The sequence below is a fragment of the Cryptomeria japonica genome, chromosome 2, assembly GCF_030272615.1.
Source record: "Cryptomeria japonica chromosome 2, Sugi_1.0, whole genome shotgun sequence".
NCBI classification, from domain to species: domain Eukaryota; kingdom Viridiplantae; phylum Streptophyta; class Pinopsida; order Cupressales; family Cupressaceae; genus Cryptomeria; species Cryptomeria japonica.
The window spans coordinates 222890887-222918416 of record NC_081406.1 but is presented as its reverse complement, the minus strand read 5'-3'; the positions used below and the strand labels follow the sequence as shown (position 1 = coordinate 222918416).

Here is a 27530-nt window from a genome sequence, read left to right as displayed (position 1 = left end):
GCATTAGTGAAATTTTTCAAAATTCTCCCAATTTGTTTTTTCAGAAACCCGCCTAGGATTTTTCGATGCCTGTGTTTATGGGTCAGATCTATATTTCACCCTAGCGCGACTTTTGTCTCCATCCCCCGCTCAAAATCCCGTCCACCCAGAGTTCAAAAAAATCGTGATATTTTTTTCCGGGATTTTTCACGATCTACTTCCTCAACTTTCTGTGTTTTCGCACGAATAGTTTTTGCGTAAGTGTCTGCGTGAAGCCATTTTCTGTTGTTTTGTTCATTTTTCGCAGCGGCTTTCCTTTCTGAGAAAGGTTTTTGACTTCCACGACCATTTTTTTTAACTCGCGATTTTCATATTGCGATTCGTTATTTTGTCTCAGCCCATGATTTCCAACACGCAAGATCTCTGTGATTTTTTTCGCGATTTTTTGTGAAGAAGGGTTTTAAATACTGTGCGTTTGTTCCTGTTTTTACACATGCCTATGTATGCTGACTCCCTGTGTAATATCCGGTGGTGGCGGCTCCTAATTTTCGTCATATTGTTTGTTCAACCTGCAACATATTCGTGTCGCCTAGGGTTTTTTACGAACCCTCTGTGACTTTTGTGCAGCTAAAAATCTTTTTCAAAATTCTAATATTTGGGTTTTTTGAAAACTCGTCTAGGTCTCTATCAGAATTTTCTAGGTCGTCAGCAATCCGTACATTAGAATTCATGCCGCCAAAAATTTATAGATCTACCTCGAAATCAGTGACATTTTTCTACCTTAGTTGTATGCACGCGTCGCATTTGCGTGATTTCCCGCATTTACAACTTCTACCTCAATATTTGCGCCATCATTCGGTCAACCAGCTTTGACATCGGTTTATCCTGATGGCATCTCTGACAAATATTTTGCTCGAGGGAAGTCAGAAATTCAACGAAAGAAACTACAATACCTGGAAACATCGGATGCTCGCCATTTTCAAGTATCACATTATTGATCAGTTGGTTCTTGGCAAAGTCCAACGTCCCTTTGTAGCCAGTCCTGATCAGACCAAGTTTGATGAACAAAATCGTGAACCTGTCATGCTCATCAAGCTCTTAGTGACCGCAATCAACGTCCTCAGATACCTTCCGACAAAACAACTGTCGAGATATGCGAGCATCTCAAGACGCTGCATGAAACGTCTGACAAGAGCAAAGCCTTCTTTCTGAAAAATATGCTCTTCTCTATTGTCATGGATGAGAGAAAATCCCTTCGGGATCATCTCAATCGGATCAAGGAAATTGGTGGAAGCCATTGGCCGAAAAATGGAGGATATGGTCGTCATAACCTTGAAAAGTTTGCCAAAGTCCTATGAGCATTTTGTCAAAACCCTCAACATCACTTCAACTAGTGTTGATCTAAAGTTCGCTGATCTATGCACTAAACTTCTGCAATAGGATCGGTGGAAGCAACAATTCATCAATAGTACCAACTCATCCTCTAGAGAACAAGCATTTGCAACTAAATCCTTTCAAAAGGATAAAGGTAAATCATAGTCTTCTCACCAGAAACCCTCTGCTTCATCGTCAGAAGGTTCGAAGAAGAAAAATGTTTAGTGCAATTACTACCATAAATATGGTCATATGAAACTTGAGTGTCGTAAACACTTGGCTGCACAAGCTAAGCAAAGTGGTTCGCAGTCAAAAGCAAATGTAGAAGAGCATACTGAGCAGAGCGAGCCTGCCTTTTACACCTTCATGGCTAAAAGACCTGCAGACCATGTCAAATCTTCTACCTGGCATATTGTTTCAGGTGCCTCACGCCACTTCACTCATCATCGAGATTGGCTCACTAATTTTCAGCCTTACTCAGATTCAGTTATTTTTGGAGGTGGGGAAGAGTACACTGTTGTCGGAAAGGGCAATTTGCACTTTCAGTCTAGAGGGAGGAAAATGATTTTCCTCAACGTGTACTATGTTCCAAGAATGGAACTTAACCTTCTCTCAGTCATTCAAATTCTAAGACATTCTCCTTGGCTCAATGTGACCTTAAGTTCACAACAATGCAGTATCATTGATCGGGAGACTCAAACAGCGATTGCTATGTGTCTTGAGGATCATGGTCTATTTAGACTAGTTGATTCTAGTGATTCTCAGGAGCTTGCCATGGCAGCCAAGCGCTCATTTGTTAGTACACTCTGGCATTAGCGTTATGGGCACTTAAATGTGCACTATCTTGCTCAGCTTGTTTGGGAAGATCTTGTCATCGGATTGCCAAAGATCCAAATCCAGAACCTCGGAGTTAGCGGAGCATGTCAGGCTGGGAAGCAGCATCAGACTCCGTTTTCGGATGGCGACTCCTAGAGAGCCTCTAAGGTACTACAACTTGTCCATGCTGATATTTGTGGACCTATGGCTACTTCTTCTATTACTGAGTCTAGGTATTTTCTTCTTTTTGTTGATGATTATAGTAGAAAAATGTGGTTGTATTTTATTCATCAGAAATCAAAGGTATTTGTTGTGTTTCAAAAGTTCAAAGCATTAGTTGAAAAAGAGTCTGGTCAATGTATTGTTACTCTTTGGTCTGATAATGGAGAAGTTTGTTCTTCTACCTTCTCCCATTTCTATGAACAACATGGCATCAAGCGCCAACTCACTACACCTTACACCCCTCAGCAAAAGGTGTCGTCGAGCAGAGAAATCGCACGATTACCAAAATGGCCTGGTCTATGCTTGAACACAAGATTGTTCCAAAGAAGTTTTGGGCTGAAGCAGTTAACACTGCAGTGAATTGGTCTCCTACTGTGGCTATGAAGAAGAAGACTCTGGAAGAGGCTTGGTCAGGCCGCAAGCCCAGAATCAGTCACTTGAAAGTTTTTGGCTCCATTGCTTTTGTTTGGATCCCTGATGCTAAGCGCACCAAGCTGGATGCCAAGAGCCGAAAACTCATGCTAACCGGCTACAGTGATATGCACAAAGCCTACTAACTGGTTGACATGGAGACAGATCATATCATCTTCAATCGTGATGTGGTTTTTGATGAGGAACGAGGGTCATTTCAGCTCTCTCTTCTAGTTGTGGATTCAGAGGATCAGCCATTGAAGGCTTCAGACTTAGGTGTTCGTCTTCCATTAGGTCCACCTAATGGGAGAGCTCTAGCTGTTCCAACTGCACCTACACCGGTTTCTTCTCCTGCAGGATCACCTAGACACGCAGCTGCACCACCTAACTAAGGACCAAATTGCAGATATCCTCACCAACTCCCAACATCCGGATAATTTTGTTAGGTTCAGGGGGCAACTTGGTGTCGTAGACAGATTGACCATTAGGGAGGGTATTGGAATAATATCTTTATTCAGTTAATTTAATGGTCAATATTGTAAGATATTGTAAATATTAGGAGTTTCTAATTTAGTGTCTGTTATCGGTTGTTTCTTAATAGAAACATCGATTTCTTGTAATTCTATTTAATGATAGTTTGATCGTTCATTAATTGAATCAGTTTTTTACCAAATACTTTCATATTAGTGATTATGTCAATTTGCTGGTGTGTTTTTTTCTATTGTATGATTCCTTGCTACTGTTGTGTTTGTTGTTCCTGATCCTTTCCGGAAGCTAGGAATATCAAACTTTGTTGTGGAGAAGATAAGAGAGTTTTATGTGTTTTGTTGGCAGTGTGTCTCCAATAGGGTGTTAGTTGATCATTGTTAGTTTCAGATTTTGTAGTTGCCAATGTTAGCTAGTTTTATTGGTGTTGTTTGGTGAAATTTATTGTTTATGGTCAAATGTGTTATTATCATTAAAAAGTCTGATTTCAGACATTACAGTTACAAGGAACATAATGCCTACCTGCAGCTTGACAACCATTTATATTATTTCCCAGTTGCCATCAATCATTAACAAATTAGAGTCAAACATTTCAAAATCATAATGGAATTCAAAAAGCCACACAGCTATTTGTTGGCTAAAATTTAAGGAAGCTATGAGACTCCTTAGATCAAAATTATTGGGTGAGTTTGTAGATTAGGATCAAGAAGCTTTCTATATCGATGTTTATATAATCTATAACATAAAATGGTGTATCTAAAAAAAATGTAAATTTTAGCCAGCGTCTTAAACCCTGCTTAAATTTTTCCATTTTCTTGTATGATTCAAACATGCTTATATCTCAGTTCTGAAAGTTATGGATATTTTGATTTATTTAGAAATAAGTTTTTGCGTGTATCACCAATCTTTTGAAACCAATAAAACTGTTGGGCCACAGCCAGCATCAACTCTCAAACTCAAGTCAGAGATAACTTTGAACCAATTAAAGGGGTTTATGTGTCTTTTATCGTCCAAATTTGCTATCTTGGCAACCTTTTAGCAATTCCAACTAGCAGTATAGAAAAACTGTTCTCAAAGCATATGCTAAATTCTAATAACAAAGCACCCTGAAACACGTTTTATAAACTTCATTAGATCATCATTCTACCATCAGAATAGAGGATGACAGAAGTATGAACCATTCATACCTTACAGATTTTGTTTCCACATTCAACAAACTCAAAAGTATGACCCAGAGTAAGTCTGGTAGAATATGTGTAATAAACTAACCTGAATTGAACTGCTCCTTTAAATTGAGCCGATTGCAGCACAACCTGCATCAAATGTTTCTCCATAAATTTCAGTTACAAATTATCATTTTCCCTATTCTAGCAATGTTCAAAACAGGAGATATACTTATCACAACATAATAAGTTTCTTGTTAAATGGGATAGGAAAATTATCTCTGTTTATTTTTATCAACACTATGGTTAAAAGTGAAGAGTTGGAAGCCATGCACAATATTTTAATATCCTACAAATTCTGTTCATAAATTTATTTTCTCAGTATTTTGTATCAATTTAGAATGATGAGACTTTGATCAAAATCTTCACTAGAAAGATGAGTAACATTCTCCAAAATTCTATTGGTGAATTAAACATTTAGGAAGAAACTTTTCAAAGGTACAATGTTGGGATTTAAAAGGAGAGTAAATGTCAATAATATTTTATGTAGGAACCAATCCTATATAAATAAGGAAATCATGCAACGCTTTTCTTTTTGTAGTAAGATATCAAATGACTTTTCAATCAAAAGGTTTCTCAACATTTGCTGCCAACAAACATATCCTGGGAATGCTATTATTTTTGGTTCTCTTATCTATGGAGGAAGATGGGTATGAACGATTTCAGAAAAATTAATCAAGATATAAAGCAGTGCAGAAACACTGGAAATATCCTATAAAGTCCTATAGTCTCAATAATTGTTTCAAATACATCTCTAAATTGTACTTGGGTAATGTCTTGGACATATTGAATTGATTAAGGCTTTATTGAAAAGGCCTACTTAAGATAATAGGAAATATTCATTTTGCTCTTGCATTACGTCCATCAATAAAATCGGTTTGGCCAGAGAAAATAGTGATCGATAAAAAACAGAATAATAATAGATAAAAATTCCAAGAGAGACAATATATTGCATATGCCCTAATACTTTGGGCCAATAAATAGTTCAAAGCTTTGGAGCTGTGCTGTGGATGAGAAACTGGATCAACTAGGAGGAGATGAAGACACATCACAGATTCTCCAACAAGAATGGGAGAATTTTCACAAATCTTTCTATGAAACCTGTTAACACTCCATGTGGTGTATTGACATATTGAAAGATGCAGAATTAACAGGACCTTGCTTCTTGAAATTTCAGGCAAAAGTTTGTTGAAGCTTGTAATGTCCTTTTTTATATTTTTAGCTTATGTGGGCCTTATCCTTATTTTCCCAATAAGGATATAAATATATTTTAATATAGGGACCGTGGTTTAGCAGCAACAAATAAAATAATAATAAATAATATAGGGGTGTGAGTTTCCATAAAAGGTTGCTGTAAACCCCAAAAACATTTAGCAGCTTCTTCATGACAAATTTATGACAAGAAATTAATGACGAGTCACAAGACAAAGTGTGGCTATTTTTAGGAAAGAATCCCATCAATATTTAAATTGTCATCTTTCAGAGGGAAAATAAAGCCTACCAGTGCTACATATTAAGGAGCTTGTTGGCCTTTGACACATCTGCCAATTACTTCAGTTTTTTTAGTCTTAGTTTGAACCTTGCATTTAAATACATGATTTGAGAACGAAAAACATTAGATATTGGAGATTAGAGGACAAAACCCCACTGATTTCCTGCAAATTGAAAGACAAAAAACCTTTGATTTCTTGAGTGCAATAATCCCACAAAGGTTGTGTTGATGTGTTCACTAGGCACATGCAAACTCGGAATAAAATTCAAAGTATCTTACCCTCTCTTGAACAAAATCTTTTGGATGCTGAAGATTTGCTTGAGGTTCATCCTTCCGAATGTAGGATCTCTACGTGTGGATAAGCCTAGTTGGTCGTTGTAATTACTGTTTCATCAAAGGGCATTTATGATTCGAAAAGACTCAACAATTGATTAGCAGATGGTATGCATTAAGGATTTTCCCTAATACCACTAAATGATTTTCAAAAAAAGGCAAAAGGTGAGGGTTTAGAGGGAATTCTAAACTACTCTAACATAAATGGATGAGGAGATGATATGAATGAAGCTCAACCAGTTTTAGTAGAGTTGTTGTTATAGTATCCCCATATACAAACAACTCTACTAAAACTAGTGCAATCTTCTAAGGATATTTTAAGGATTTCAAATCATTGTCAACCATAGACACCTTCAACTTAATGCATATCAAAGATTGAACAATAATCGAACTTAATACTTCAAAATGCTCCAGTTGACTATGCAAGGTTCTCTTACAATCAGCGAGGGAACTAGTAGTATGGATAATGAACTTCACAAAGTATCAAATACGACATTCCATCATGAAATCCAAGTACTGAAATTGAATTCAAAAGATTAAGCTTGAGAAGATAGAAGAACCATGCAATGAGCTTCAAGGATTGAGAAAAAACACCATAACTTCAATGTTTTATTAATCCAATGGCTAAACAACAATAACAATTCTTCAAGTCTCACTCTTGCTTTTAATGCTCTTTCACTACTCACTATTGTCTCTTCTATTCTCTTATTCTATTCTTAATCCTATTAACCTTACAAATGAAAACGAGTGGAGCTTATATAGAGCTTCCAAATACAATGAAGGGCCGAGATAGAATGGAGGTCAAGGGCCATGATTTTGCCACCTAAACCCTAATTAGGGTTTGACATAAATGAAAACCCTATCTAGAAAATTATCACCATGAATCAACCAATAAGAAAGCAACATGTGCTGACACAGAAATCGAGGAAGCATCCTCCAATAGAAATGTGAGATGCTACACGGGATCATAACAAACTGTCTTCTAGAATCTGGTTCCCTTTCTCACGTTCCTTCCAGGCATATTCGATGAATCTAGACACCATTTCTTCTATCTCCCTCATTGGAATCTCTGGTAGAGACTTGAGTTGCTCTTCCATGTGCATTACTTCATCAAAAGCTTTGGCGATGGAGTTCTCCCATTTAGGTTCGAATTCATGAACCTTGCTTGTCAAAATCACAAACTCGAGCATTTCATCTATTTGCTCTTTGGTTGCCATATCACCTTCACCGTAGAAGATAATCTTTATTCTTTCTTGCAATTCTTTGGATTCTATGATTGTTCCTGGATCAATCTTTCTTCTCAAGACATCTTGCGCTACTCCCACTATCTTATCATGAATATGATGCATTTCATCTTGAACTTGTTTGCATCCTTTTCCAATATCTTTGAAAATAATCTTCTTTGTGCGAAGCAAACTACTCCACTATAGAAGATTGGGCGTTGTTCCTTCCTTTTTCACCTTTTCCTTGGATAAAATATCTCTCGATGTCTTCCTTATTACTTGAAGCACTGGGATGATTACATCTCTAGCATGGTTGAATGCTTCAAAAGCCTCTATGAGCACATGAGTTCTTCATAATAACTGTATCAAGGGTTTGCATAATATTCTTCATGAACTTGCTCACTTTCTTACAGGAATTTTCTATCCATGTATCCATCAATTGAGCTGAATTCCTTATTTTCTCTATATGATCCACCGATTCTGCAGGAAGCAAAGGAGGTGGTGTAGCTGTCAGGCCTTGTTGTGTCAAAGGCTGCTGAAATTGCTGAACATAACTTCTCCATACATCTATTTCCTTTTCCAATTTTCTATTCTTCTCAATCTCAGCCCTTAACATATCATGAACAACTTTTACTGAATCAGCTGCTTCGCCAATAGCTTGTTCGGATGTGAGTGGACCCAAGTCAATAGTCTCCATGTCATATTCATCAGTTGTGATCTCATCTTGATACTTTTCAACTCTTGGAGTAGCTATTTGTAATTTTCTTGATCCCGATTCATCTCTTATCACCTTCGACATCTTCATAGCTTTCTTCTTCTCGATGACTTCTTGAGTCTGACTCAGAAGGCTTGCTATGTCATATGTTTGTTCTTCTTCCTCTGCTATTATTACTTCTTGAGTGAGTCTCTCTTTTAGCCATTCAGGAATAGAAGATCTTCCTTCTTCAATTTGTGCTCCTTCTTTTGTTTAAGGGAGCTCAATTATGTGTCCCAAAGTGTTCTATGAGGGAAAATTTGATCAGAGAGAAGCATAGTGGCAGTCTTGGAGGACATTTTGGATGTGATAAGACATTGGATCAGGTCAAAAGGTTTTACTACTGGCCTAAGATGCACCTAGATGTGAAGAAGTTTGTGGAAGGCTATGCTATATGTCAGAGAGCAAAGGGATCAATTTCTAATGCAGGGTTGTATCAACCTCTGCCCATACCCAATAGACCATGGGAAGCCATCAGTATGGATTTTGTTTTGGGTTTACCAAGGACCACAAGGGGATATGACAGTGTGTATGTAGTTGTGGATACGTTCAGCAAGATGGCTCACTTCATTGCATGCAAAACAACCAATGATGCCTCCCACATCACAAACTTATTCTTTAAGGAGATTGTAAGGATCCATGGATTGCCATTATCCATTGTGTCTAACAGAGATTCAAAGTTTATTGGACATTTTTGGAGAACATTGTGGAGAAAACTAGGAACCAATCTGACTTTTAGTTCTGCCTATCATCCTCAGACGAATGGGCAGACTGAGGTTGTCAACAGGTCATTAGGCAACCTGCTGAGATGTCTTACTAAGGAACACAATCAATCATGGGATCTAATCCTACCGCAAGCAGAGTATGCATACAATGATTCAATCAACCGAAGCATAGGGAAGAGTCCATTTGAAGTTGTCTATGGAGTGCATCCCAGAGGTATCTATGAGTTGAGAGATTTGAGTGGAATGGATAGGAGGAGTGCCCAAGGTGAAGACTTTGCAGTAGCCATGCATGACATCCACAAACAGGTCAAGGAGACACTTGAGAAGAATGTGGACAAGTATAAGAAGGCAGACTTGAAGAACAGAGATGTACAATTCAAGGTGGGTGATCTAGTATTGGCACATTTGAGGAAGAAGAGATTACCAAAGGGCAAGTATACAAAGTCGATGATGAAGAAGATAGGGCCATGTAAAGTGGTTCACAAGTATGGCAATAATGCTTATGAGATTGAACTCCCACCGGGTCTTGCTATCTCACCTATATTCAATGTAGCAGATTTGTATCCCTATAAGGAATCTGATTTTGCAGGTCAAGGAGAAGGAGCTGAAGATGCTGATATGGAATGGGTCAAGGACCTTCCACTACTTAGCCTATGCAACTTGAAGAGCCATTTTGGACTCAAGAGAAGTGGAGAGGACAAGGAGGAAAGTTATAAGGAGCACCTGGTCAAGTGGCTAGGACTACCAAATGAAGATGCCACCTGGATGTCAGAGGAGTATATAGCACAGCATGGGGTCTCAGTTGCAGATCTCATTTCATCAAGACCATGAAATCTTTCCTCTCCGAGTGTATGGTGCAGAAGCACCTAGTATCTAGTCATCATGTTAATTAGATGTTTGAGTCTTAGGAGTTAGGGCTCATGTTATTCTAGTTCAATAAGGTCTACGGAGACCATTTGTAATGTCATTTCATGTTTTCAGGTCTATATGTCAGAGTTAGAGTCATATTTTGCAAGTCTGTAAAAATCTGTCAATGTTGTCATCGAGATAAGTTATACCGATAAAGTGTCATTGTTGTAAAAAACTATCAATGTTGTCATCAGGATAGTTTGTCAATGTTGTAAAAGAAGTGTCAAGTTTGTCATCGGGATAGTTATCTTGATAAAAGGGTCATCGAGATAGTTTCTTCTATCGGGATTGGCAAATATGGTTTAGCCGACTGTGGAAGGTTATCCCGATAGCTGTCCAATTGCCTCATTCGATATAGCTATGCCAACATGGGGGTCATTGGGGTAACGTTACCTTATCGGAGTTGCACAAAAAGGTTATTCTGTTGATAGTAGCTATTTCGATGGGTGAATAAAGGCTTTAGTTTGGGATTGCTATCGTGACAACGGTGTCCAGTAGGGTCTTATCAATTTGGGATTGTTATCCCGATGTTTGTGTTCAAATTTGATTTTTCAATGTGGAAGTCGAATAGTCATGCAGTCCAATGGTCATGGCGAGAAAACACAAATTTGGTATAAATTGTATAGCAACGTTGGAAAACCGATTCTGAAGTGTGGAATATGAAAATTTGAATTTGTATCTGATTCTGTGACATAGTTTGAAAGTTTTGAAATCACTGGCATCGTAATGGAAGTTCATTTCATTTTCTTGTAATTAATCCGTTTCTTGTTCTTACATGTTGTTGTATGAATTCAAATTGGTTGGTCAATTATGTGTATGATTAAGCATTGAATTACCTTCCAGTTGTTAATTATCTGAGTTTTGAATTCGTTGCGAAGAAGAAGCTTAGACGTTTGCACACGGAGACTTGGTTAGCAGGGTAACTAGGGTTTTAACCTCATTTTGACAATTCTCCCTCTCTGTATTGCATCATGAAGCAAGTCTTAGCATATACAAGCAAGTGGATAGAAGTCCAGCATCATAAGTTGAAAGAGCAAAATGTGCAATTGACATTTGAGTTGGAAAAGGAAGATGATGAGGATGATGCAAGTGCAATACGAAGCGCCACTCAATCAACCCATCCCAAAGGCTCCAAAAGAAAAGGGAATCAAGAAGAAAGAGAATCATCAAAGAAGAGGCATAAGTCAAATTTCAGTCATCCTCCTAGCACTTCTTCCAGACATGATGATGAGATGAATCAAAACACAAGCCATGAAAATCAAAGCCTTGACCAAGATGCGAGTCATGAAGTAAATGAGTCCATGGAATCCATAGTTCAAAATGATAAAAGTGAAAGGCAAAATCAAGAAAATCCCATTCAAGTGAATGATGAGGATGAAAGAGAAGAGGGCAATGAGACAACTTCTCCTCTTAGAGGTGAATAGTTGCTTAAAGAAACACAAGTAGGAGAAGGTAGATCTTCTATCCCTGCATGGTTTAGAGCGAGGCCAAGAAAGTAATACTAGTTGACAAAGAACCATTGGGTGATTTGTAAAAGTTCTTCAAATTTCAATTCAAAATCAAGGTATGTATAATGATGTTGTATTGCAATGCAAATATTTCTCACATTATATATCAATTCTGTTTTCTAATTATCTTCTATGTATTGCAGATGGTGGAGAAAGAACATTAATAATTTCAATGTCCTTTGGATAACAATAACAGGCACATATATATCTTACAAGAGAGATGTCATGGGCAGACATGTCTCCACAACGCCTATCCATGGCATCTCTTAATTGTGCCTCTACAAATAAACCGATATGAACCAGTGTATGCTTATCGGGTTTAACACAGCGATCAATGTTTTGTTTATGCCAAACGATCGGTATTGCCAACCGATAACAATGTGAATCTGCAATGTATGCTATCGGGTAATAGCCTGATAGCATATTGGTGCCGATTCATTATGAATCGACACCAATATGCTATCGGGTCTAGTAACCCGATAGCATATGATCGGCGCTTAACTAATGTTAAGCAAGTCGCCGATCAAAACAAAAAAGCAATCAGATATTATTCATTGTTAACCCGATAACATATAGTTATCAACTTTTGATATAAATTAATTATATATATTATATATATATACATATACATATATATATATATATATATAGATATTTCTTGGCAAGGATTTATTCATCTGATCGATGCTATTTCATCAACACTCCCTCTTACCTCGGGAAGATGAATGACAACATATCTAGCATCACATTTCTCATGATGGTCAAGATTCCTTATGGAGTCTCATAATCTCACTCTACAGAGGATCATATCACTCAAACACTTGATATGAAGTATCACCTAAACACGTGATACAAAAATCATATCACCTAAGCACGTGACATGAAGTATCACCTAAACACATGATACAAAAGTTCACCACAGTAACTTGTGATGACAAGATATCACCTATGCACGTGATATCAGTATTGCAAAGCAAGCAATACTAAGGATAAAAACACGAGAATAATTAAATCCTCATTTTATCCAAATTGTGGTATGTGCACTGACATTTCAAAATGTCTTTACCACAATATAATTATGGCACGTCCATAACATACCAGGAATCACAAATGATATCTGGTTTGATCATTATAAGATCGTCACCTTATAATGTCTACATACAAGTGTCCATTATCTGAGAGATCATCACCTCTTAGAAATGTACACAGGGGGTGGAGCCCATAAAATTCATAGCATGACAAAGAAGTTTACAGATTAAACATCTTTATTAATATATAAGTACAGATTATGAAGCAAATTACCTTTCAATCATACCAAGACCTTTTCTGAAGTGCTCAACTTTCACCTTGGAAAGTGGTTTGGTAAGAATATCTATTGTCTGGTCCCCCATACAAATGTATTCCAACTGGATCACATTCTTCTTTACCATATCTCGCACATAATGGTATGGAATCTCAATATGTTTGGATCTGTCATGAAACACCGGATTCACTGAGAGTTTTATGCAACTCTGGTTGTCACAATGAATAACTGTAGGTTTCATTGGTTCACCAAATAACCCTACAAGCAACTTCCTAAGCCATACTACCTCTCGAGCAGCCATGGAAGCTGCAATATACTCGGCCTCAGTGGAACTTTGTGCTACTGATGACTGTTTTTTGCTAATCCAGGATATCATGGCTGAACCTAAACTGAAGCAACATCTTGAGGTGCTTTTCCTATCAGTTACACTTCCAGCCCAATCTGAATCTGTGAATCCGTGTAAATCAAAATCAACTCTCTTATACGTAAGACCAAGATTTAAAGTACCTTGTAGATATCTCATGATGTGTTTTACTACTACCAGGTGTATCTCCTTTGGTTCACACATAAACTAACTCAAAGCATTAACTGCATAACAAATATTTGGTCTTGTATTTACCAGATACATCAGGTACCCAATCATTTTCCTGTGTAGAGTAGGATCTGTGGGTTGTGATTTTGTTGCTGCTTCCTTAAGTCTATGAAGGTTTGTTTCCATCGGAGAAGTCATAGGTCTGCAGTTTAACATTCCAAATCTCTTCAAAATGTCCAAGGTATACTTACCCTGGTTTAGTATGATGCCATTAGAATTTTGCCATACTTCTAATCCTAGGAAGTAATGAAGGAGTCCCAAGTCCTTCATGTCAAATTCTTTAGCAAGGTCTTTCATGCACTGATCTATGAGGTGATCTTTACCTGTGATTAACAGATCATCAACATATAAAATCTGTTGGTTGAAAATTTTGTACACTTGGGGAAATATACAAAATTGTGGTTTCAACCACAGCACACAAGTAAAAACTCTCCTAATTAAGAGAAGGCTCCCCCTATCTAACTAAAACTGAAATAAAAACTGGATGGTACAACAGTCTTCCTTCTTTCTTCAAGAAAGACAATATCCTTTTCTCTTCACAGAAAAGGATAGCGATTGAATATGAACAGTAATAACCACTTTTAAGTAAAATGAGAGAAAGGAAATGAAGTTTCCTGAAAGCGCAAAGACTTCCGTCACTTCCTTCGAGACGGAACAACAATATCAAGCTCAAAGGCTTGACTATTGGAAGTCCTATCTACCCTTTTCTATACTAAATTTTACAATGAATAAAAGACAACAGCTCAAAGACTGGAATGATTTATTCTTTTAACACAAAGACAAGAATTAATGCAAGCTCAAAGACTTGCTGCTATTTCTTATCAAACAATAATTTTTCCTCAAGAATAGACGCAAGCTCAAAGACTTGCTGCTCCTTCTAGAGATTTCCTATTTTAATTAATCTTCTCTACTTGCAGCTCAAAGACTTCAAATCAGATTGGACTAAGCTCCTTTAGAAACACTTTGCATAGAATAAATAAAAAGATTCAAACTCAAACTTGTAGCTCAAAGACTCAAAACTTGAGTAATCCTTCTTTATTATTCTTCAAAACCTTCAATTCACATACATAAGCTCAAAGACTTCTTGCTGTAAATTTGGCAGAGTTTTTGCTTGCTTTCCCAAAAGATATGGATTACAAAGGACCCTCTCTTCTATTTATAGGAGAGGAGCCTTGAGAAAAAGGTGGGAGGATCCTAACTAACTTGAGAAATTCCCTCAACCACCAAGACCTATTCAACAACTAATTATGACTTCATTAACTAACTAAGACTTATTCCAACTACAGTCCTAATCGGACACAACTTGTAGTTGCCTTACAAGTAATTACAAAAATGCAAGTGATGACAACTTGCAATTACAAAAATGCATTTACTGGTAAACTTGCCGAAAGGGAAACTACAATTTTGAAATTACAATTTTAAAATTTTACAACAAGTGTTAAAAACACTTAAGTTGTAACTCTTGAAGATATGAACAATTCGAACTTCTGAATAACTTTCTCCAATTCATCAGGATCTGGTTCATGAGTGTTCATAGCCACCACCCTAGTCTTTACGATGACATCATGGCATTGGCATAGCGTGGAATTCCCTTTTCCAATGCTGACCGGATTTCCTGCAACTCAGCTTGATAATCAATATTTGAATGGAAGCGACTGAGAATTGCTCACTTCTCCATTCATCATGAATCTTGAGTTGCAGATCTGCAAGAACTTCTTCCTCGGGCAGCAGCTCATCATTCTGATTTAAAATGTCGCAGGATGCCTTTTTACAACAGGAGGTAACATCTTGAAAAACTGCTTCACGCAACTTTAAGGTTTCATCAATTTCTTCAATGAGTGATTTGAGAACAAGAGATTTGTTCTCCAGAAGTTCCTCATATTCAATGTACGTGACTCTGGAAGGAATTATGTCATGCACCTGAAGAACGCCCAACTGATGTTGAGGCATCTTTCGCCAAGAAACTAAATTTCCCTCAACCTTCTCCAAATTTAGTTTGAAAGCACCCAAGATTTGATTCAACTTATCTTCAATGATCTCCAATTTAACCATTGTTTCAAATACCTGTCTTATGACTTGTGAACATAAGTCATGCAGTTGATCAACCCAGGTGTCTAAGGCTTGAACCTTTTGGGCGGCTCTCTCGATACCTTGGATTGGTTCGCTAACCCTGGAAGAAATAGGTACTTGGCCTTCTCCACTTGAAGGTTGAGTAATACTTTGGATGGCTGCCATAAGTCTTTGATTCTCTACTTCCAGTTGATCTTTCTTGGTCAACACCTCATCATACCGTTGTACCAATGTAGCCACTGTTTGTTGAGCATCATGCTTGACAACCTCATGAGTCTGCTTACCCAGTTGAACTTTGGTGATCCAATAATCAGCTGCTTGCATTTCTTGAACTGGTTTATCTGATATTGGTTCAGCAATTTCTGCCACTCTCATCCGATTTTCATCAACGGTCACCCTTGAAACTATCTTTGCCCTCTTAACAGCTTTAGGTTTTGATTGTTTCAACTGTTGGTAGTCGAAGGGATCAGGTGAGATCACCTGCTTCTTCCTCTTTGCAGTGAAGGAACTGAGCCATGGAGGTAAAGCCATTAACTCTAATTCTGGGATAGAGGGAGAAGTAGTTTCTGTTTGAATAACTGTGGTGACCTTGGGAGAAGTGTCCGTCTGGATAGCCACCATAGTCTGCTGAGTGACGACAGGATGTGATGAAGATGTCATGAACTCATCAAAACAGGTCATAGAAGTATCAATATCAGACACAGGTACATATGAAGGATCTTCCGAAAAGATATTCAACAAATTTTCCTGAGGATGGCCTTGAGATGGTTCTGCTACGGAAAGTGGAAGGACGTTCTGCGGAGATTCTGAAACTGAAGGGGCAGATTGAGAGCTCACATCTATCACAGGAGGAAACATGGGTACCTCGATAGGAAGTGAAGAAAGAGAATTATGTGGGGACTCTATAGAAAGCGACTGAGGAGCATTATCAGATTGAGTTTCTCCTCTGAAGCTTCAGGATCAATCACATGAATTTCCAACTGTGGCTTCTCTTTGCCTTGAACTGTTATTTCCTGAGGAGGAAGCACCATTGCACAGCTGACTCGCAATTTAATCCTCGTACTAGAAGAGGATGCACCTTCTTTGTTGTCTAGTTGAATTTCAGACTTCCGCCCAAGAGGACCTGTAGAATCATCTTCTTTCCCAACCTTAATCTTAATGAGCTTGACACCATTATTCTTAAGCCAGATATTGGTATTGGCAAGAACTGACTGAAATCTATCCAAGATAGAAGTGCCTTCCTTATGGGACCAGTGGATAGAAGGAAGCAGAGCCTCATCAACATTCTGATTGACAAACTCAGGATCAAGAACGTTGCCATCATCAATCATACCTTGTGGCATGTTCACGAGGTTTAGATCCACAATCTGTTCTGCAGTGAGTCGGCAGTAATCCATCTTGCGAATCTCCTTTTCGGTGCGGAGATCAACCCAGATATCTTCTATCCAGTGTACATGGATGAAGGTCTTCTTGATCTTCTCCTTCATGCCTCGGTAATCGAAATCAGCTCTAGGTTTGAATCTTTTGAGTCTAATTTCCTGCAACTCAGTCTCCATAACCCTGGCCTTGATTGAAGTCATTAGAGAATATTGACCAATCTTCAATGGGTTGTTGGAAGAAATACCCATGCCAACCTTGTGCTTAACTAACTGATGTGTATGCACAGCCATGATCTGCCTTCCCAATTCCATGAGAATAATCTTATCTGTTGGGTATCGTGGGAGCATGTAAGACTGCCCGCCATAGCATCCAACTCTCATGTAAGTAAAAGTTGGAAATTGGAGAAACAAACAACCATATTCTTTCACCTTTTCCCATGCTTCATCTGAGACTCTTTTGTTCTTCAGGTTCTTGTCAAATTGACACAAATAATGACCAAAGAAAGTGTCCTGAACCCTTCTGAAATGAGACCTACTTGATCTTAGAGGCAACTGATCATAGTATTCCCAAACCGGTACAAGCATGCGGTCACCCTTGGTGGAAAGACCTGGGAAATGTCTAGGTGACGCAGCAATATACACGAGATATGAATTCATGTAGAAGGTGAAGGTAGTAGGGATGACTGCAAGTTGCTCACACAAAGCATCACTGATGATCTCACCCCAATAGATGTGCTGAGACTGCCTTACTAACATAATAAATTGGTACATCTAAGGTTCAAAAACATTGGAATGCTCCAATCCCATCATACAGCTAAGAAGAGTAATAGTATCACCGATCTCATTCTTGAAATCAGATCGATATAACTTTGCCCATCTGGTAAGCGCAGTGCGAGGTTCATGAATCCATTTGTTGATATGACACTTACAGTCTTTCTCCCTTTTGGCAAAGTATCCAGCTGCACTTTGCTTGGAGATCTCTATATAAATGGTTTCAGAAGGTATTTTGAAAACCCCCTCTATAGCTTCTGCATCCAGGCGAATGATCACTTCTCCATCATCATTTTTAATGACTCATGTCTCTTTGTCAAAATGATGAGCACATGCTAGAATAAATTATGGTTCTAGGGCAGCAACTGGAAAGGATGCGACATGATGGATATGGCTGTCCAGCAACCGTTGCATATCACCCTCCTTCGGATCTTCAATCCTTTGTATGAATTCGGACATGTCAACAAGCCCTATCTCAGTATCCTTGATATGATCAAGGGAGGAGGAGATCTGTGACTACGGAACTTCATTCTGGTATTTATCATACCTGTATTTCATCTTTTTTGGAGTGGGAGATGATGATACATCTGTCATCTGGAAACAACTAGGAATGCTGCAATGTAAATCCAAGAGTATCAAGGCAATATCAAAGTCAATATCTTTAGACATTTTCACTCCTCCAAATGGTAAAGTTCAACTTTCGTACTTTGGCTTTGTGAGAGGAGATATAAGAGGTGGAAAAATAAGCTTTTGATTTATTTCGGGTTTTGAAACATGTTTTGCAAGTACACAAGAGGGAAGTACAAACCTGCAATCGGGTTTTAAATTCCGAATGCAATTATACTTGCAAAACACGAAGCATGAATAAATGGAAGGAGAATGAATTTTCAGTTTGGAAGTTGGGAAGAACATATTTGCAATTGGTTTTCTAAATCCAAATGCAAACTTATTTACAAACTGAAAATTGAAAGAATGGACGAAAAAAAGGTATTTAGGCATGCGGGAAATGATGAAGATGATAAGTACGGATGAGGCAATTGGAAGCGGATAGGTAAAAATGAATTTCGGGAAGATCACTTGGAACTTTGTCATGCCAAAATGGGAAGAACTTTCAACTTGCAATCCGGATTTCAAAACCCGAAATTGGGAAGAACTTGATTTTTTCGTCATTGAAACTTGATTTTTGGACTAAAGAAGGTTAAGTCCTTGTCCAAAAAGGGAAGAACACATCTTGAGGTAGAACTTTTCACACTTGCAAATTTCTTTGCAAATTGGGAAGAACACATTTTTCTTGTTTTGAAACTTGATCTTTTGGATCAAAGAAGGTTAAGTCTTTGTCCAAAAAAAAAAAGGAAGAACACAAATTTTCCTCTTACTTGCAATGGGGTTTCTAAAACCCGAATGCAAGTAAAGAAGGAGAATTTTCAAAGGGGAAGAACAACTTTCACTTTACAAATTTCTTTGTAAAATGGGGAATTTCCTCTCATAAACCCAATATGAACATGAACAAAACCAAAACTTAAACAAGAAAATGCAAGGAAAGAAACAAGAAAGAAATACAAAAATAAAAATTACCTTGCAAAGATGAGGAGAGATCCAAGCTTGTAGAGTCAACCAAACATGGAAGATGAAACCCTTTAAATAGAATTTAAACAAAGGAAGAAACTTAGCCACACATGGTGACCAAAGAAAAACTGATTTGCTATAAAAATGCCATGAAAAATGCCAAGGAAGTAGTTCGAAAATGACTTGATTCATCATTAAATACAAGAGAAAGCAAAAATGATTTAGAATTGAAAGCATACCTTGAATGAGAAAGGTGCGAAACTTGCAAAAAACGTGACTGGTTTTTAGGGTGTTTTTGCAAATCGATTACCCAAAACGCGCATAAAACGGTTTGAATGAAGTTTGGAATCCAACGCATTTATGATTAAATCAAAAACGCCTTAGGAATGGGTAGATTCGAACCTCCAAACCATGGCAAATGGCATGAATACAAGATTCAGAAAAAAACGTTGAAGAAGACAAATGGCGAAAATCAGTTTGACAGATGCGTAGAACAAGGGTTTGAATCCTTCAAAGTTGCAGCAAATCTACATTTGGAAGAAATCCCTATCTTTCCTCCAAAAAATTCGAATCCAAATCAGCTTGCAAAGGTATGGGAGAAATTTCGGGTTTTGGAAATGAAACAAGAAGTTTTCAAAATGTTCATATTTTTGCCTCTAAGGCAAATTTCGGGTTTTAGAAAAGGAAATACAAGTTAAATTACTTGTAATAGGGAAATAGAATTCCCTTTACAAGTGATTTTACTTAAAACATGTAAAGGGATTTTAAAATCCCATTTACAAGTTCTATTTAAAAATAAAAATAACTTTAAGTCATAAAAACATGTAAAGGGGTTTTAAAAACCCATTTACAAGTTTTACAAAACACTTAAAAGTCATTCTACTAGTAAAGCAGGTTTTAAAACCCTTTTTACCAGTTTCCAAAAACTTGTAATTGGAGAAAAATTCCCCTACAAGACTAAAAGCTTCAAGGGGGTTTTGAAAAACAAATTACCAGTTACTGGTAATTATCGAAAAATTCCCCTACATTGAAGCAAAAACATAGCAAACGGACTCGAAACGCGACGAAATTCGAAATGTAGCTTGGGGATGGATCAACGATCGATCCAGTCCAAGGATGGGGCAAATTTTTGCCTCGGGAAGTGTGCCATAGAGTAAAATTTTTCATTTTTTAATAAAAATTTCCATGTGATAGTCCAATTTTTGAAATCAAAAATTGAGGACAACAGAATCAACATCCACATATCACCTTTGTTTTATTTATAGTAAAGATTTGGATCTGCATCATTCTTTGAGAAACCTAGCCCTGTGAGATAAGTATCAATTCTTTCATACCAGGCCCTAGGAGCCTGTTTAAGCCCATAAAGAGCTTTGTTGAGTCTACACACATGAGACTCTGCATTATGAATCTCAAATCCTTCAGGTTGCTCTAGATATACTTCTTCTACAATCTTTCCATTAAGAAATGTTGTCTTTACATCCATCTGACGTACTTTCCATCCATCTGATGTACTTTCCATCCTTTTGTTGCGGCAATGGCTAAGACTGCTCTTACTGAGGTGTATCTGGCCACAGGTGCAAAGGTTTCTTTGGCCAGGTGCAAAGGTTTCTTCGTAATCAATTCCTTCCTTTTGTGAGAACCCTCTGGCTACAAATTTGGCCTTGTGTTTCTCAATGTTGCCATCTGTAGCATGTTTGATCTTGAAGAGCCATTTGGAAGATACAATAAATTTTTCAGCTAGCCTAGGAACAATCTCCCAAACATCATTTTTTACAATGGACTGGTATTCATCAGACATGGCATCCTTCCATACTTGATGTTTAAGTGCATCTAATACATTGGTAGGTTCAGCTTTTGAAAGGTCATTCATGACGGCAACATAGCTAGTGAATCTGTTAGGCCTTTTGCTTTCTCTGAAGGTTCCTGAAGGGGCAGCATACTTATGAGCTTCTTCTACAATTTTGGTGGCCCATAGTGGTCTTTTCTTGAGATTTTCTCTAGGTGGGTTTTGAATTTCACCTTCATTTTCCTCAAGATTCTCCCTCTAAAACTCAGGACCAGGATCTTCATCTATGCTAGGAGCAAGAACATGGACTTCAGGTTCTATAGAACTTTGGGCTTTTATGAAGGCTAAGTCTTCTTCAAAAATTACATCCCTACTAAGTTCAATATGCCTCTGACCAGGTATGTAGATTCTGTAGGCCTTGGAGGTTTCACTATACCCAACAAATATTCCCCTTTTTCTTGAAGGCTCTAGTTTTAATCTTTTCTCTTTAGGTACATGGATATAAACAAGGCATCCAAATATTCTAAGATGGCTAATATCTAGCTTTGTTTTAGTAAAAACTTCCTCAGGGGTTTTATCTTCAATATGGGAGTGAGGACATCTATTTTGGATATACACAGCAGTGCAGGAGGCTTCTGCCCAAAGATGGGTATCTAGGTTCTGATCAAGAAGCATAGATTTGGCAGCTTCTAAAATTGTCCTATTTTTCCTCTTAGCTACCCCATTTTGTTGATTATAAGGTACAGTAAACTCCCTCTTAATCCCAACATTTTTACAAAAATCTTTAAATAGATCTAAGGTGTATTCCCCCCCATTGTCAGTTCTTAGGGTTTTAACTTTATTACCTGAGAAGTTTTCTGTTAGGGTTTTAAATTCTTTAAACTTATTAAGGATCTCTTCTGATTCTTTACATTTCAAAAAGTAGATCCAAGTTTTTCTAGAGTAGTCATCCACAAATATTACATAATACAAAAATCCCCCTAAAGAGGGTACTAACATAGGTCCACATACATCAGAGTGGACTAATTCTAAAACAATACTTGTTTTCCTAGTACTATTTTGAAAAGAGCCCTTAATATTTTTACCTGAGGCACATCCCTTGCATGCCCCTGTATGATATTGCTTTAACTTGGGTAAACTTGTGACAAGGTTTTCCATAGATGATAAAGCTCTGAAATTCAGGTGACCTAGTCTTCTATGCCAAACTTCATTAGCATCTGCAACTTCATCGATTAGGGATAGGTTGGGCTCTGTGCATAGCTCATATAAGTAACCTTGTCTTTGACCAATAGTTTTGGCTTTCTTGATGGACGAATTCTTTGGCCAAGCCAACACTTTGTTGTCCATGAAGGTCACCCTATACCCATTATCCTCTAGTGTTGAGATGGAGACTAGGTTCCTCTTGATGCCTGGGACATATAGTACTCTTGTAAGCTGTAATGATAAGACTGACTTCAGTTTGATGATGCAGGTTCCAATTACTCTGACTGGATATGCAAAGTCATCTCCGATTGTTACTTCCTCATCGGTCTCCTCTATCATGGAGTCTAACACTTCTCTGAACCCTGTAATATGTCTGGATGAGCCACTGTCAATCACCCATGAGTTAGCCATGTTTGATACTTGGTTTGAAAGTGCTGAGTAGAACACATATTTCTCGAAATCATCTTCGTCCTTTGACTTTCCAACTTTGACAAATGTAGCTTTATAGATCTTTCAGGACATTTAGCAACAGTGCCTGAACTTGTCACACCTGAAGCATTGAATATGAGAGAGATCCTTCTTGGAGGTATTCTTGCCTTGATGTCCTTTCCTCTTCTTGAATTGTTTCTTCTTTCTTTTCTTATTGGAGTTGGTGTTTAGAACTTGAAGATCTTCATCTATATTCTTATGCTTGATCCCTTTCTTATTCAACCTTGATTCTTCTTGAAGACAATCCGCTCTTAGCCTCTCAAAATTTGGATATTTAGCCCTTGCACTGATGCCTTGAACGAATGTTTCCCAGACACTAGGTAACCCATCTAGAGCAATGAGTGTTAACTCTTTGCTTTGGATTTTGTATGCAAGTGTTGCTAGTTCATCCCTTAGGGTAGATATCCACATGAAGTAGGCATTGATTGACTCCCCTTTTATCATACTTATATGATTTATCTCTCTTTTAAAGCCAAGCTTCTGCTTGCATTGGTTATCTCAAATGAATTTTCGAGTGCCTTGAACATATGATAGGCAGTCTCATGTTTCTTTATGATTGGCATAATATTGTTTCTCACTCCATCAACTATGATCTTGATGGCCTTTTCATTACCCTCGATCCATGTTGTTTTGTCAGGTTCATTCTCAGGCTCTTTAGATTCGACCCTTACAAATGATTCAACTTTATTCTCCTTTAGGATCATCTTAATTCTGAATTTCCATGCTGATAAATTGTCGCCTCCTTCGAATCTATCTTCCAATCTGATAGTGCTGACCATTTGAAGAAATGTGATGTTAGATATCTTCTTGACTTTGAATTTTTCACAAATGTGAATGCCTCAGGTTCGATCTACCGAGGCTCTGATACCATGTAAAAGTTCTTCAAATTTCAATTCAAAATCAAGGTATGTATAATGATGTTGTATTGCAATGCAAATATTTCTCACAGTATATATCAATTATGTTTTCTAATTATCTTCTATGTATTGCAGATGGTGGAGAAAGAACATTAATAATTTCAATGTCCTTTGGATAACAATAACAGGCACATATATATCTTACAAGAGAGATGTCATGGGCAGACATGTCTCCAGAACGCCTGTCCATGGCATCTCTTAATTGTGCCTCTACAAATAAACCGATATGAATCGGTGTATGCTTATCGAGTTTAACACAGTGATCAATGTTTTGTTTATGCCAAACGATCGGTATTGCCAACCGATAACAATGTGGATCTGCAATATATGCTATCGGGTTAATAGCCCGATAGCATATTGGTGCCGATTCATTATGAATCGACACCAATATGCTATCGGGTCTAGTAACCCGATAGCATATGATTGGCACTTAACTAATGTTAAGCAAGTCGCCGATCAAAACAAAAACGCAATCGGATATTATTCATTGTTAACCCGATAACATATAGTTATCAACTTTTAATATAAATTAATTATATATATATATTTCTTGGCAAGGATTTCTTCATCTGATCGATGCTATTTCATCAACATGATTTAGATAGTATCTTAAGTCGGACCCAAGAGATCACTGAAAGAAAGAAAGTAACAAAGATGTCCAAGGTGATAAGAGATGATACAAGATCCCGAAAGATAAGAATCGCTACTCCCATGGTTGATAAATTTGAAGATGAAATCACGATGGATGAGTACGACATGGAAACTATTGATTTGGGTCCCATTAATCCAGAGCAAGCATTGGGCGATATGAATGATTTAGTGAAGACCATTCATGATATGCTTAGGATGGAAATAGATAAGAATAGAAGATTGGAGAAAGAAATAAGGGCATGGAGAAACTATTTCCAACAATTCAATGAACCATTAAGGCGGTAGGATCCATCTATCACACCACCACCATTGCTTCCTTCCGACTCGTTGGATCATATGGAGAAGATAAGAAATTCAACACAATTGATGGATGCATGGATAGAGAAATCCTTCACTATGGCTAACAAGTTCATAAAGGATATGGTGAAGGCACTTGATACAGCTACAAAGATCCTTAGGAGAACTCAAGCTCTCGAGGCGGCATTCGACACTTTTGTCTACACCAGAGACACCACTATTCCCGTTCTACAAGTATTAAGGAAGACACCTAAACAAATCTTGGTGAGAAAAGGGATATTGAAAGATGGACAATCACCTAACTTCTTGCAATGGGGAAGCTTGCTTAGCATAAAAAAGGTTGTCTTCGAGGATATCAACAATAGATGCTATCCAGTTGGTGAAGCAGTTCACCTGATTCAGGACAAGATCGTGGAAGTAATGCAAATCATTCTTGAGAAGGAGATAGAGCTTGGAGCAAATAGAGAAGTCAGCGAGTTGGAGGGAAGACTAAAAGACATTTTTCAAGGAACCAACGAGTTGATCACGGAAAAGCAGCTAGATGATATTCATGCACTCATGATACTAATCAGCAAGATAAGGGATCTCGAACCTGGATGGGCACTATTTTTGCCTCAGCCTATGGGGAACCTATCTAGCTAGAAGAGCAATTGAAGAATATGCCAACAATACCAACAACTGAAATTGAATGCACGACAACCAGATTCATCGAATATGCCAAAAAGGAGAAAGAAAAGGGGAACAAAGTTCTAGATGACAATTTGTTAAGATCCTATGTGGCATTTCATTTTCTCATTGGAGGATGCTTCCTTGTTGTTTGTGCCAGTTCATGTCATTTTCTCATTGGCTAATATTTTGGATAATGCTTATCTAGTTAGGTCTTGATTGTATAAAACCCTAATTAGGGTTTATGTGGCAAAATCTTGGCCCTTGATCCATATTCAATCTCGGCCATTCATTTCATTTTGGAGCACTATATAAGCTCATTAATTCTCATTTGTAAGGAGTTAGTGAGTTAGTTAGTTAGAGACAGAAGTTAGAAAGTTAGAAAGAGAGCTATTGAGAAAAGCAAGAGGAGAGACTTGAAGAATTGTTGCTATTTTGCTACTTTGATTAATAAAGACATTGAAGTATGGTGTTTTATATTCAATCCTTAGAGCACTTGCATGGTTCATCTTCTCAAGCTTTGAATCTGCTTAAGTGTTTAGTATGAATGATAGTATGTTCTGCATGATTCATTGTGAAGCTCGTAATCCATACCACTAGCATTTTGTTGATTGCAAATTTGCCTTGTGTGGTCAACTGGAATTCCTAAATGTGCTTAAATTTCCATTGTTATTCAATTATTGATATGCATTCAATCAATGGTTTCTATGCTTGATGATAATTGGAAAATTCATTTGATCTCCTTAGAAGATTGCATTAGCCTTAGTGGAGTTGTTCTTGTTTGGCAAAGCTGAGACTAATTGAGTTTCACTAGAAAATCATCCTTCATCCCTACATTCTTAGGCATAGTTTAGCATTCTCGAACCCTTATCTTTTGCCTTTTTTTTTTTGATAAAAATCTAGTAGTAGGAAAGAGCTTCATTGCATATCATTCGTAAAACCATTCCTTGAAAGTAAAGCATTCATTACCTAAGAAGTACATAAGGCCCCCTTGAAGTTACAGCAATCACAACGACCGACAAAGCTTATCCAAACGTCGTGACCCAACATACATGAACCTTGGAGTTGTCTCAAGTAATCCTTAAGCTAATCTTCAGCATTTGAGTAACTTTGTTCAAGAGAGGATAAGATACTTTGGGGTATTTTATTTTGTGTTAGACTGTGCATAAAAAACACATCAACAGGTAGTATATTCATATCTCGGTCCAAGTATGCCCGAAGTTTGCTGGAAAAGTTTTGGATGCAAGACTGCAAACCTGCATCCACACCTATGGAGAAAAGGCTGAAGCTGACAGCCAAATCGGACTCACCTGTGGTGAACGAATCAGCATTTAGGCAACTGGTGGGCAGTCTCATCTATCTTACTACTACTAGGTCTGATCTCAGTTTTGCAGTGAGCTACATTTCATGCTTCATGACAACTCCAAAGGCTGATCATCAGGTAGCAATGAAGTGTGTGTTGTGTTATGTGAAGGGCACTTCTGATTTTGGACTCCTGTACAACAGAAGTCACGATCCTAGACTCTCTGGTTATACAGACTTAGATTGGGCAATTTCCATTGATGACAGAAAATCAACATCTAGGTATGTTTTCAGTTTGGGATCTAGTGCAATCACATGGACTAGAAAGAAGCGGCAGGCAGTGCTCTTTCCTCAACAAAAGAAAAGTGTCGAGGAATAGTTAAGGCAGCTTGTGAGGCAGTTTGGCTTCGAGATGCTTTCAAACATGCAAATGTCTCAAGCAGGTCCTATTCCCCTTTACTGTGACAATCAAGACGTGCTCAAACTGGCGAAGAATCCAATCTTCCACGAGAGAACCAAGCATATTGAACTTCATTGTCATTTCATTCGAAAGCTGGTTGAAGATGGATCAGTTCAGTTGTTGTATGTTCCGACGACAGATTAGACAATAGATATCCTCACCAAGTCTCTGAGCCCGGACAAGTTTGTAAAATTTAGGGGGCAACTTGGTAAAGTTGATAGATTGACCATTAAGGGAGAGTATTAGAATAATATCTTATTATTATTTAATAGTCAATTATGTAATATATTGTAAATATTTAGATTGTTTCTATTTATGATAGTTTCTTTTTAGAAACATCGTTTTGTAATTCTTTATATTGTTCTTTCGATCATTCATTCAATACATTCAATATTTTACCAATTACTTTTCGTAGTAGTCTTTTGATCTTTATCTGATTAGTTTAAGAAAGCATCACTCAGATTACAATATCTAATATTAGCCATCTTGTTAGATGCATAATTCACTTTGCGATTGCCAGCAAATCACATCATTTTCACCAAGTTATCGAAGTGTTGTCAAGACCTAACATTCGGAACCTTAAGGTTGTCTCATTTGATCGGCTCGGATAGCATATGAGCTTT

The 27530-nt window shown here is 37.6% G+C and overlaps 1 protein-coding gene across 1 annotated transcript in view; it reads right to left on the bottom strand.

Moving 5' to 3' along the window:
* Positions 1-27530, bottom strand: part of LOC131048684 (galacturonokinase) — a 245964-nt gene that overhangs the window by 163686 nt on the left and 54748 nt on the right. Inside the window, exon 4 of the mRNA XM_057982733.2 lies at positions 4558-4601. Coding sequence (XP_057838716.1) covers positions 4558-4601 — 44 coding nt within the window. The remainder of the gene's footprint in view (positions 1-4557; positions 4602-27530) is intronic.